Source organism: Bos taurus, chromosome 2 (genome assembly GCF_002263795.3).
Source record: "Bos taurus isolate L1 Dominette 01449 registration number 42190680 breed Hereford chromosome 2, ARS-UCD2.0, whole genome shotgun sequence".
Lineage (NCBI taxonomy): Eukaryota > Metazoa > Chordata > Mammalia > Artiodactyla > Bovidae > Bos > Bos taurus.
The window spans coordinates 418,449-431,709 of record NC_037329.1 but is presented as its reverse complement, the minus strand read 5'-3'; the positions used below and the strand labels follow the sequence as shown (position 1 = coordinate 431,709).

The following is a 13,261-nucleotide window of genomic DNA, read 5'->3' as shown; positions in this document are numbered from 1 at the left end:
TAATCAAAGCTGATGGCCAAAGAATTGATGCTTTTGAACTGTGGTGCTGCAGAAGACTCTTGAGAGTCCCTTGAACTGCAAGGAGATCAAACCAGTCAATCTTAAAGAAAATCAGACCTGAATATACATTGGAAGGACTGATGCTGAAGCTGAAACTCCAATACTTTGGCCACCTGATGCGAAGAACTGACTCATTGGAAAAGACCCTGATACTGGGGAAGATTGAAGGTGGGAGGAGAAGGATACAACAGAGGATGAGATGATTCAGTGGTACCACCGACATGCATTTGAGCAAGGTCCCGGAGTTGGTGATAGACCGGGAAGCCTTGGAATCACAAAGAGTTGGACATGACTGAGCAACTGAACTGACTGATACATACATATGTGTGTGTGTGTGTGTGTGTGTGTGTGTATTTATGTTATATATGTGTGTTAAGTTACTGGTTTCTTATTTTTAAATGGAGTTCCCATTTCCTATATTTGTACTTTCTTCATAGTTCCTGGTTTTGATATTATATTTGTGTATGGCTGATTTCTGGCTTTTTGCTTTTACTGGTGAGCTTTCCTATTTGTGATTTCTTGTTTCTAGTTGTGGCCTTTTTTCCCTGCCTAGAGAAGCTCCTTGCCTTGGTGGTGCTGAATTCTCTTGGCTTCTGCTTGTCTTTAAAGTTTTTTTTTTTTTTTTTATTTCTCCCTTGAATTTGAGTAATAACTTTTCTGGGTAGAATATTCTAGGTTGTAGGTTTTCCCCTTACATCACTCTGAATATATCATGCCACTCCCTTCTGGCCTGCAGAGTTTCTGATGAAAATTCAGCTGATAGCTTTATAGGAATTCCCTTATATTTTATTTGTTGCTTTTAATATTTTTTCATTGTATTTAGTTTTTCTGAGTTTAATTAATATGTGTTCTGGTATGTTCCTCCTTGGATTTATCCTGTATCTTCATTTCCTGGTCTTGTGTGATGTTTCCTTTCACATTGTATGGAATTTTTGGACTATAATCTCTTCAATATTTTCTTAGGCCCTTTCTCTTTACCTTTGTCTTCTGGGATCCCTATTATTCAAACGTTGGTGAAATGCACCAAACAAACAATGTTGTGTCTTCATTTCTTTTCATTCGTTTTTCTGTATTCTGTTCCATGACAGTTATTTCCATGGAAGAGGGTCTGTTTTCCAGTTGGAGTAGAAGCACTGAGAGTTGTGTTCCATGTGGCTTTATTGCCCTGAAGTGTGCGCTCTGTTCCTAAGGAGGTCAGCACGAGGGGAGTGAGCCCTGTATGTGCACATCAAGTCTATATGCCACCCGTGCAGCCATTTGCAGTTCTGCCAGAAGCAGCCCAAGGTTGTGTCTCTTGCTCTGTTGTATTCATCCCAGACCTCTTGCTAGGCTGTTGCTGGGGGGCAAGGTTTTGTGACTGCTGGTCTTCCCACTGGGGCCTAGGCTGCCTCTGTGGTGGGACTCTCCAGGACCTGTCTATTCCAGATCTAGCTCTAAGCTGTACTGGAGGTGGGCAGAACTGAAGGGCTCCTACTGGGAAAGGAATTACTTTGTACCACACTGTAGGGACTCTCCATGGTAGATAAGTGATTCTGTGATGCCACCAACCAGCTGCTTTATGCATAAACAAAGTCCACTGCTGCCAAATTTGCCATGGTCAAGGTCACAAGCCTGTCAACACCGGAGCTGTGCAGTGCTGTGAGCATGCTGACAGTAACGTTCCTGTGGGCACTTATCCTCTAACCTGCATGTGCTAATGGTGGTGCTCCTATGGCAGACTTATGCCCAGCTCTGTGTGTGCTAATGATGGACTCTGAGTTTTGGCCTGGACTACACTCCAAGCCCTCTGGAACTAGACCATATTCTCTCTCAGGGTCCTTCTGTTGAAGCCTGTGTTTCATTGCCTAGCTGGGCAGGGCACATTAGAAACCCTGCCCAGTGCCTTTTTGGGGTGGGAAGTGGCATGAGGTAGCAACTGATACATGTACAGCAGCTGATACACATGCACTCCTTGCAAGTAGAGTTCATGCCCCTCCTGTCCTAGAAGACCTCTATGAAGGAAAGGGGGGGTTCCCAGGGGGAGGGACCACCTGTGTGGACCTTTCCTCTTTTACAACTTCCTTCCAGAGGTGCCAGGCTCATTCCAATGCCTTTCCCCCGTCCTGCTCGGTTACATGGGAATCATTCCTGCTGCTTCAGTTGTGTAAGAGATCTCGTGTTAGCTTTCAGTTGGTTTTCTGTGAAATTCGTTCTACATGTAGATGTATTTTTGATGTGTTTGCTGGGGGAGGTGAGTTCCATGTCCTACTCCACCATTTTGATCCAAAAAGAGTATTTTTCGAATATTAATCCTTAACATGAGAGAAAGAAAGTGTTGCCTTTTATTTTTTAGAGCTCACTCAAGTTCTTGAATGTGACCCTGAATTATGTGTGAAATTCTCTTTTGTCCAGAAGGAGAGTTCTCAATGTTAAATCCTGGAGTAGCAATTTTTGGGATGCAAAGCAGATGCTACTCAGCTACTGAGGTGTGTGCTCTGTGATGGAGGCTGGCAAGGCCCTCTGAGGAACATTTGCATGTCAGCATGTTGCTTCTCCGTGCCTGGCTTTCTTCATGGGGACACTGAGGATCTCAGTGCTCAACCCTCTGAGCATTTTCTCTCTGCCTGTCTGATCTCAAGCCCGCTGCACATCTCCTACATTGTGCCGTGTCTTTGGTAACAGGCTTCCTGTGAGCCCCTGAAGAATATGAGCCGATTTCCATGCGGAATGACCTGCTAGGGTGAGAGGGAGAGCCTGCCTAGGGTTAGGCAGTTAGGAAGAAGCTAATGGAAGTCTGGGGTCGGGGGAATGTGGGAGCCAAGGCAGATCTCAGAACTAAGATGGTAATCCAGACTCAGTTCTGGTCGTAAAAAATAGATAAACTTTGGGGACTTTTAGGATGGGTCTACTTCCAAACTTGGAGAAGGCAATGGCACCCCACTCCAGTACTCTTGCCTGGAAAATCCCGTGGATGCAGGAGCCTGGTAGGCTGCAGTCTATGGGGTCGCTAAGAGTCGGACACGACTGAACGACTTGACTTTCACTTTTCACTTTCATGCATTGGAGAAGGAAATGGCAGCCCACTCCAGTGTTCTTGCCTGGAGAATCCCAGGGATGGGGGAGCCTGGTGGGCTTCCGTCTATGGGGTCGCACAGAGTCGGACACGACTGATGCGACTTAGCAGCAGCAGCAGCAGCTTCCAGACTCATTCAGGTTGTTGGCAGAATCCAGTTCCTTGGATGTGTAAGACTGGATATCCCATCCCTTGCTGGCTGTCAGCTGAGGCTGCCCTTAACTCCTAGAGGCCTCTCTGGTTATGGCCTTTGGACCTAAATCTCAGAACCAGCAATGTTATATGGAAGTCTCATGGTGGGAATTCTTCCACCCCCTTGGATCTCTCAAACTCTACCCTGGGCTCCCTCCAGCTCTCCTCTATGATCTCTCCTACCGCTGTATTGCTGCAGCTCCCTGGAGTCTCCAGGATCTCTATGACTCTTCCTCTGCGGCTTCTCTTCTGCTTCTAGCTTGAGAAAGTTCTCTACTTTTAAGGGTTCATGTGAGTCAGTTGTGCCCACTCAGATAACTCAGAGTAATCCCACATCTCAAGATCTATAACCTGAAATACTTCTGCAAAGACCTTCTTGCCATACATAGTAACATAATGACATAAGCACATGTTCTGAGGACTAAGGTGTAGGCTTCTCTATGGGGCTAGGGGGTGTCATCATTTTACTACCTGGAACAAGGCAACATCTTATAGTCTGGACTGTCCACCACCCAGGGTCTATGCCTCCTTTGTTGCCACCCTAAAATCTGTCCTGTCCAAGCAGTTTGAATGTTGGTCTGCCATGCCCTCCCCTGCTATGGGGCAGCTATCCCTCTCCCCTTGGTGATGGGCATTCCCCTCCTGACCTCCCACCTCTATTGCACCCTTCCTAAAATTCTGGGTGGGTCCATACACTTTGAATTACACTGAGGAACAGGAGGATTGTCATGAAACAGACCATCAGAAACATGGTGAGCACAGCAGACTGGGGCTTGGGCTTGGGCTTGTGGGGTTCAGAGCTCTGAGGAGACCCTGAATATTTTTATTAAGCTCTTAAGATCCAAAGTCTTATATTATTGACATGTCAAATATATTTAATCCTTAGAGCAAGCATGTAAATGGATGTGGTGTGCTATTTCAGGAGTTTTCATGGAAACTAGGTTGAACTCTTATATGGAATAAAAGCAGAAAGAGTGAAGTAAAACTTTGTGAGCCTTTGCCCTGCCTGCCTATGGACCTGGTAGTTGTGTTGGATGCCTATGTATATTTCAGGACAGTATAAGGAGTAAGTGGAGGGGGGACAGGATAAACCTCATAGGTGACACAGCTTATTATTTATTCCTTACTTCTCTCCATCCTCCATATTCCAGTGTGGAGTTCTGGGCCAACAGCACCTTGGGGCACAGCTTCCTTGATCCTTGCCCTCCTGCTCTGCTGTCCAGTATTAAAAAGTTACCCCTCAGGCCAATAAGGGCTGTTGGCAGTTGCAGATTTGTGTTTCACAATTCATAGTCCTCAGCGATGCACAATGCCAGAACCGAACTAACTTGGCTTAGCCTGGGTTCTGCACCCATCCCCAAACACTGACCTCTGTGGTTAGTGGATAAAAGATCCCAAAGGTGTTCACCTAGTAGATTCTACCCTTCCGTGATCTCATCTCTCTGTTGGTGTCAGGCTTGAGTTACATCCCTCACTGAGGCCACACTTGTGTATGTGTGTGCATGTTAGTCTCCTGAAGATCATGCATTCTGTCAAAAAGGCCCACCCAGAGAAGCATCATATTATCCTGGTTGCTTACATCCATCTTTCCATACACACAAAGGATTTCCTGGTACATGTCCTGACCTGGAGTCCTAAAGGTGGTGGTTTTCATTTGAGATGAGAACCTCCTTGCATTTCTTATGTTGACTCTACTTTCATTTCCTCTGGAAGATATATGCCACCATGGCATGGTGACTTGCTAGTTCTCCCTAGCATTTCTTCTTTCCTATCACATTCAACAACAATCAGATCAGATCAGTCGCTCAGTAGTGTCCGACTCTTTGCGACCCCATGAATCGCAGCACGCCAGGCCTCCCTGTCCATCACCAACTCCCAGAGTTCACTGAGACTCATGTCCATCGAGTCAACGATGCCATCCAGCCGTCTCATCCTCTGTCGTCCCCTTCTCCTCCTGCCCCCAATCCCTCCCAGCATCAGAGTCTTTTCCAGTGAGTGAACTCTTCGCATGAGGTGGCCAAAGTACTGGAGTTTCAGCTTTAGCATCATCAACAACAATAGCCCTATTCAAAAATGAATACTTGCAAGCAGTGAATTTATCTTCTGTTGGCTGATTTTTTTGTGTTCCCTGCAGATATTCACAAAAGCAATCACTTTCATAATAAACTGTAATCATCAAATCAAAAGCCTGTGAGATGGTTCAAGTATTACAGAACAAAAGAGAATAGAAGTCTATCTCCAGGATGAACTGAGATTTTATTTTATTTTTTGAATTTTGATTCTAGGTAACGGGACACTGATTGGAGCATCAGCAAATGTGGTTTGTGCAGGAATTGCAGAGCAGCATGGATATGGATTCTCTTTCATGGAGTTTTTCAGGTGCTTCAAACATTTATTAAAATTTTCTATATAGTCTAAATTTATATAGTCCCTGCTGCTGCTAAGTCACTTCAGTCGTGTCCGACTCTTAGCGACCCCATGGACTGCAGCCTACCAGGCTCCTTCATCCATAGGATTTTCCAGGCAAGAGTACTGGAGTGAGGTGCCATTGCCTTCTCCGATATAGTCCCTAAGCTTAAGTAATTAAAAATAAGCCACACATATTTAATATAAGTATGTTTTAATAATCAGCAAGACATTGGTATTTTATGTTGTTCTTTTGAACATTCCAATGGGGATTTATGCCTTGACTGTCCAGAATGAGGGTGCATAATGAGAGTTTGACATCCTTCATGGCATTACCTAGTGAAAAAATTCATGATTGAAAGGATCCAGGAATACTGAAGACTGGGGGAAGCCTGGGAGCAGGTGCCTCTCAGGAACATAGCACAGAGAGGAGTCCCTGGATGGGGGAGTACAGCTCATGCCAGCTCCTGCAAAGGAGAATCTGCTCTGAGGGAGCTGGGTTTGCTCTGGGGTCCCAGCCCCTGCATGCTTGTTTTTTTTTATGGCACCACTGCAATTCGGATGCAGGAACTGGGTAAAATAGTCATTGGTGGTGCCTGTAAAATAGTGCTGCCAAAATGAACTGAAATTTATTTGGGTGATACAGTGGTGGCTATCTCATGGAGGCATGCATCCACATCATCTAAGCTGAACCCAACTTTTTATTTCTAGAAATAAGAGACAATTACCTTTATGGATATATAAAGCTCTCAAGGCCACACTCTTTCACAATAACATAATTATAAATTCAGATCTCACGGTACTCTCCAGACACCAGATACCATAATCCACTTCTCTGTGTTTCAGGCTGGGCTTTCCAATGATGGTTGTCTCCTGCATGGTTGGGATGTGTTACCTCCTTGTTGCTCATATCGTGATGGGATGGAATTAGTAGATATACAATGTATGAAGACTAAGGGAAGCTTGACCCATCATCAATGTCAGTAGAAAACTGCCGCAAAACCACTCTTTGGAGAAAAAATGGTGCTTACGATGGGGGTGCTCTGGAATGGAGACCTTTGCTATCCACATTCTTATTTGAGTGAAGCTGGCAAACTGTGATAAATACGAGATAACTTACCCAAGATTCTACTATAGGAAAATGTGTATATTTCAATATATATCTTGCTCTGTTCTACAGGAAAAGACACAAAAGGCTTGTGTTGTTTAAATGTCACTTCTCCTGAGGTGACTGGTTTCCTTCACGCAATCACTTTTTATGTTAAAATAATAATTCAAATTGTTTATACTCTGAATGCATACCCTTCTTGGGAAGGGCATACAATTTGTAAGGCAACATTAAATGTATTTAAAACATACTGCCCCTTGATAAAAGGTCTTAGAATTTGTTAGTCTCTTAGTTTTCAGTAGAGAAACTATTGATGTTGTCCATATAGGTCTGCTTCTGTGGATACAGCACGAGTAGAAGGAAAGTAGATCTGAATGGGCAGATGGAAGATACTTAGCTCTGTCCATCATTTTTGTTCTTCAGCAAATGAAAAAAGTGTTCATGTCTGCAATAAAAGAAACAATGAAAGTGCCACCAGATTTTCTATCAAGTTTGTCAATTCTCCTGATACTGTCTCCAGAATTAATAGGTAAACGATCCAGTACCTATTAAATCCTGTTTCATAATGATAGAAGGAGACAGCACTGAAGGAACAAATGGCTTTTCTATGAATGTTGAAATGACAGAGTTAAACATTGTTGTGATGCCTCATGCATAAACCCTGAAGGTCCAAGAATGATGGGGACACACGTTTACAGTCTGAATTCAGATAGAGTGTTCTTCTACTGCATATGAAGATCATGTCCTTCTTGAGTTGCATTAGTAGCTATGTACAGGTTTGAGAGGCACCTCTATCCAGATTAAGGCCATGTGCAGGCAAGGGTGGAGGGACAGGTGGCCAAGCAACAGACACAACTAACATGGGAATTGGAACCACTTTCTCCTGAAATTTGTGTGTGCCTTGCAGATCTTGGGCCCCAGTCTCCTAAATACCACATAACAGAAGACAATGTGCATGCCTAACTTTATGGATCAGTTGGTTAGAGGATATTTGGTTTACAGCACACAGTTCAACTTTGCCTGGTGGCAATGTTTCCCACAAGGTCTTTGATCTGTAGCAGGGCCCAGTAGCAGCCAAGAGCTGCTTTTACAGTGAAGACTAGTAGTCAGAATGGGAGAGTATGGACCTTATCCAACCATTCATGCTCTGCATTGTGATTTCCCCATTGAGGTCAGCCAGAGACACTGGGACTGCTTCAATGTGCTATGCCATTGCAGAAGGCCCAATTGGCAAGGCAGCTTGCTTGACAGCTAGGCCTGCTGAAGGACCTTTATTTGCTTGAGTGTCCCTCAACATTTGCAGCTTCAGGAGGTCATCTGGTAATGAAGTAGCTTCTCCAATGTGTTATATGATTCCTACAAGATTGAAAGTAGACCTCCAAGAATTGTACTTTTTAATTTCTGTGTGTGATTAGTGCAATAATTTGTCTCTCACTTTGCAGGGTAATTTTAAATCACCTTGATATTAGCCTTTAAATTTTCCATTGAGAAATGAAAAATTGAGATGGTGTACTTTTTTGGTTTTACTATTTTGGTATGTATGGAAAGCTCCCTAATATAAAAGAGAACAAATTTGGAGAATCTCACAGTTATTTATCATATTATCTATCCCAGGACTCATTCTGGAGCTGGGGAAATAACCTCAAGATGGGTCTACTACTCCACAGAATCAAGTATTATATAAGCTTAGACCAAGAATGCATCCACCGTTTGACCTCTGTAGGCTGCTACTCTAGAGGTCATTTTGGGTCACTGAGAATTGCAGAAAATTAATACTAGAAAAGAAAATCTCTTTTCATCAATGTATAAATTACTGTTATTGTGCTTGTTCAGTTGCTAAGAGGTGTCTGACTATTTGCAACCCATTGAAATGCATCATGCCAAGCTTCCCTGTCCTTCAGTATCTCCCAGGGTTTGCTCAAACTCATATACATTGAGTTGGTGATGCCATCCAAACAGCTCATCCTCTGTTGCCCCCTTCTCCTCCTGCCCTCAATCTTTCCCGGCATCAGGGTCTTTTCCAATGAGTCAGTTCTTCACATCAGGTGGCTGAAGTATTGGAGCTTCAGCTTCAATATCAGTCCTTCTAATGGATATTCAAGGTTGATTTCCTTTAGGATTGACTGATTTGATCTCCTTGCAGTCCAAAGGACTCTCAAAAGTCTTCTCCAATACCACAGTTCAAAAGCATCAATTCTTCGGCACTCAGCCATCTTATGGCCTAACCCTCACATCTGTACATGACTACAGGAAAACCATAGCTTTGACTATACAGACCTTTGTCCGCAAAGTGATTTTTCTGCTTTTTAATATGCTGTCTAGGTTTGTCATAGCTTTTCTTCCGAGGAGCAAGCACCTTTTAATTTTATGACTGCAGTCACCATCTGCAGTGATTTTGGAGCCCAAGAAAATAAAATATGTCACTGTTTCTATTATTTCCCCATCTATTTGCCATGAAGTGATAGATCAGATGCCATAATCTTAGTTTTTTGAATGTTGAATGTTAATTTTTCACCCTCTTCTTTCATCTTCACTAAGAGGCTCTTAGGTTCCTCTTCAGTTTCTCCCATTAGAGTGGTGTCATCTGCATATCTGAGGTTTTTGATATTTCTCCTGGCAATCTTGATTCCAGCTTGAGATTCATCATGACGGGTATTTCGCTGATGTATTCTGCATGTAAGTTAAATGTTGTCATGTCTAAGTGTTGTCACTGAAGCAGAAGTAGATGCATTTTTTTTTTTGGAATTCCTTTGCCTTTTCTATGATCCAGTGGATGTTGGCAATTTGGTCTCTGGTTCCTTTACCTTTTCTAAATCCAGCTAGTATATCTGAAAGTTGTCTATTTAACTGCTAAAGCCCAGCTTGAAGGATTTTGAGCATTACCTTGCTAGCATGTGAAATGAGTGCAATTGTATGGTAGTTTGAGCATTCTTTGGCATTGCCTTTCTTTGGGATTGGAATGAACAATGGCCTTTTCCAGTTCTGTGGCTACTACTGAGTTTCCAAATTTTCTGGCATTTTCAGTGCAACACTTTAACAACATCATCTTTTAGGATTTGAAATAGTTCAGCTGGAATTCCATCACCTCCACCTAGCTTTGTTCATAGTAATACTTCCAAGGCCCACTTGACTTCACATTCCAGGATGTCTAGCTCTAGGTGAGTAACTGCATCATCATGGTTATCCTGGTCATTAAGACCTTTTTTTTTGTACAGTTTTGTGTATTCCCATTACCTCTTTTTAATCTCTTCTGCTTGTTAGATCCTTACTGTTTCTGTCCTTTATTGTGCCCATTTTGAATGAAATATTCCCTTGGTATCTCTAGTTTTCTTGAAGAGAGCTCTATTCTTTCCCATTATATTGCTTCCCCCTATTTCACTGCATTGTTCACTTAAGAAGGCTTTCTTTTCTCTCCTTGATGTTCTCTGGAACTCTGCATTCAGTTGGGTGCATCTTTCCCTTTCTCCTTTGCCTTTAACTTCTCTTCTCAGCTATTTGTAAGGCCTCTTAGGAGAACCATTTTGCATTGTTAAATTTCTTTTTATTGGGGATGATTTTGATCACCGACTCCTGTACAATGCTATGAACCAACTCATTGGAAAAGATCCTGGTGCTGGGAAAGATTGAAGGCAGAAGAAGAAGAGGGCAGCAGAGGATGAGATGTTTGGATGGCATCACTGATTCAGTGGACATGAATTTGGGCAAACTCTGGGAGATGGTGAGGGACAGGGAAGCCTGGTATGCTGTGATCCACGGGATTGAGAAGAGTTGAATATGATTTGGTGATTGAATGACAGACCCTGTGATGAAAAGGACATCTTTTTTGGTGTTAGTTCTAGAAGGTCCTGTAGGTCTTCGTAGAGCTGTTCAACTTCAGCTTCTTTGGTATCAGCGGTTGGGGAATAGATTTAGATTAGTGTGATGTTGAATGGTTTTCCTTGGAAATGAATCGAGATCATGCTGTTGTTTTGAAGATTGCACCCAAGTGATGCATTTTATACTCTCTTGTTGACAATAGGGCTATTCCATTTCTTCTAAGGGATCCTTGCTCACAGGAGTAGATGTAATGGTCATCTGAATTAAATTCCCCCATCCCCATCCATTTTAGTTCACTGATTCCTAAAATGTCAATGTTCACTCTTGCCATCTCCTGCTTGACTACATCCAATTTACCTTGATTCACAGACCTCACATTCCAGGTTCTTATGCAATATTGTTCTTTACGGCATCAGACTTTACTTTCACCACCAGACACTCAACAACTAGGAGTCATTTCTCTTTGGTCCAGCTGCTTCATTCTTTCTTGAGCTATTTCTCTGCTCTTCTGCAGTAGAATATTGGATACTTCTGACTTGGGGGGCTCATCTTCTGGTGTCATATCTTTTTGCCTTTTTATACTGTTCATGTGGTTCTCTAGGCAAGAATACTAGAGTGGTTTGCCATTCCCTTCTCCAGTGGATCATGTATTGTCAGAACTCTCCACCATGACCTACTTGTCTTGGTTAACCCTGCATGTCATGGCTCATGGCTTCACTAGTTACAGAAAGCTGTGGCTCATGTGATCATTTTGTTTAGATTTCTGTGATTGTGGTTTTCATTCTGGAGGCTGTGAGATTGTAGTTCTTGCTTTTTCCATCTGCCCTCTGATAGATGAGGATAAGAGGCTTGTGCAAGCTTCCTGATGGGAGGGACTGGCTTTGGGGAAAACTGGGTCTTGCTTTTGTGGGCAGGGCCATGCTCAGTAGATGTTTAATACAATTGTCTGCTGATGGGTGATGGGGAAGCCCAAGATGGTGGAATAGAAGGACATGCACTCATCTTCTCTTGCAAGAACACCAAAATCACAACTAGCTGTTGAATAACTATTGACAGGAGGACATTGGAACACCACTAAAAAAGATACCATATATCCAAGGACACAGGAGAAGCCACAACAAGACAGTAGGAGGGGAACAGTCAAATTGAAATCAAATCCCATACCCAAGAAGTGGGTGACCCACACTTTGGAGAACAGTAATTCCAAAGAAGTTCTTGCTCTGTTATCAAGGTTCTAGGCCCCTCATCAGACTTCCCAGCCTGGGGATTTGGCAAAGGGACTGGGAATCCCCAGGGAATCTGACATTGAAGGACAGAGAGATTTGATTACAGAAACTCCACATAACTGGGGAAAGCAGACACTCTAGGAGAGCAGAAACAAAACCTTGTGTGTATCAGGACCCAGGGGAAAGGAGCAGTGACCCCATAAGAGACTGAGCCAGACCTACCTGTGAGTGTTTGAGGGTCTCCTTTGGAGGTTGGAGGTGTGGGTTGGCAGTGGCCAGTCACAGGCGTTGGCAGCAGCAGTTCTGGGAGGTGCATATTGGTCTACGTCCTTTCAGAGGTTGCTTTTAGCCCTGCCATAGAGCTTGTAGACTCTAGGACTGGATCACCTCAGGCCAAACAACTAACAGGGCAGGAGCACAGCCACATCCATCAGCAGACAAGTTCCTGTTAAAGGACTGCAAATGGCTATGCTCTTTCACCACACCTTCCTCTGAAGAAGATGTGAGGGAGATCACCAGCATGTCCTCAGCTGTGCTGAAGGATTCTTTCTTAAAGGAATATGGCCTCCCTTTGAAGAACACACTTAGGTCTAGGAAATGGCTGAGGTCATTAATCCTTCTTAGGATCCTTGATACTTCTTATCAGATCCAGATTTCATCCAGTTTTATGTGTGAAGCTACCCATGTAATTCATTACTATGAACTCTACAATCAACTGGCCTTTTGGCATAGGTCTCTGAAGTTCACTGTGGTCAATGTGCCCACCCTGACTGTGACAATGAAGTGCTTCACAATGAAGTATGTCTTTTGCCTTGGGATCACATTATCACCATTGGGAAAAGAAGACTCACTTCCATTACTGTGTCCCCGACTCTCAACAGCTCTCCAAAGGACAGTCATAACAGGGGTTTTCAAGGATGTTGTGCCCTCCTTTATGCCTTGTCACACCTGGTGCTTTCATGAAGGAAGTGGCCTCTGGATTCTCTTGCAGAGAATGCATGGAGCAGTGGGGTAGATCAGACACAGTCAGTCCAAGCCTTTGGATTCCTTCGTATATATGCCAAGAACTAACCAGCTGTACCTAGAATTTACACCTCATTAGGGAAATAAAATAGAAGTGGTCTTTTTCAGGCTTCACAGGCAAAAGGGCAGAGCAGGCCTCTGATCTTGCTTCTAACCTGTCTGGACACTGCCCAGACTGGAAGTGACCAAGAGAGACTGCCTGATGTGAGTGCAAGACTTGTAGTACCATAGATAAGATGGGGGGAGAATTTTGAGATTGTTGAGCCCCTGGAGGGGGCCTGGCCAACCAAAACCCGGACTTAACAACATTCCAGGTTTTACAAGACAAAACAAACATTAACCAGGCTTGCAGTTTAGTCACAGGTTGATGGTGATATC

The 13,261-nt window shown here is 43.5% G+C and overlaps 1 protein-coding gene across 4 annotated transcripts in view; it reads left to right on the top strand.

Annotated features, from left to right (window-relative positions):
• The window catches only part of OCA2 (OCA2 melanosomal transmembrane protein), a 280,525-nt gene extending 273,233 nt beyond the window's left edge, over positions 1–7,292 (top strand). For 3 of the 4 annotated variants that reach the window (XM_059877646.1, XM_024979497.2, XM_024979496.2), the window contains 2 exons: positions 5,590–5,683; positions 6,557–7,292. In XM_059877646.1, the coding sequence (XP_059733629.1) occupies positions 5,590–5,683; positions 6,557–6,641 (179 nt within the window). In that variant the 3' untranslated portion in view covers positions 6,642–7,292. Of the gene's footprint in view, positions 1–5,589; positions 5,684–6,556 lie in introns of those variants that run through there. The other variant, XM_059877649.1, reaches the window with a different exon arrangement.
• The last annotated feature ends 5,969 nt before the right edge of the window (positions 7,293–13,261 follow it).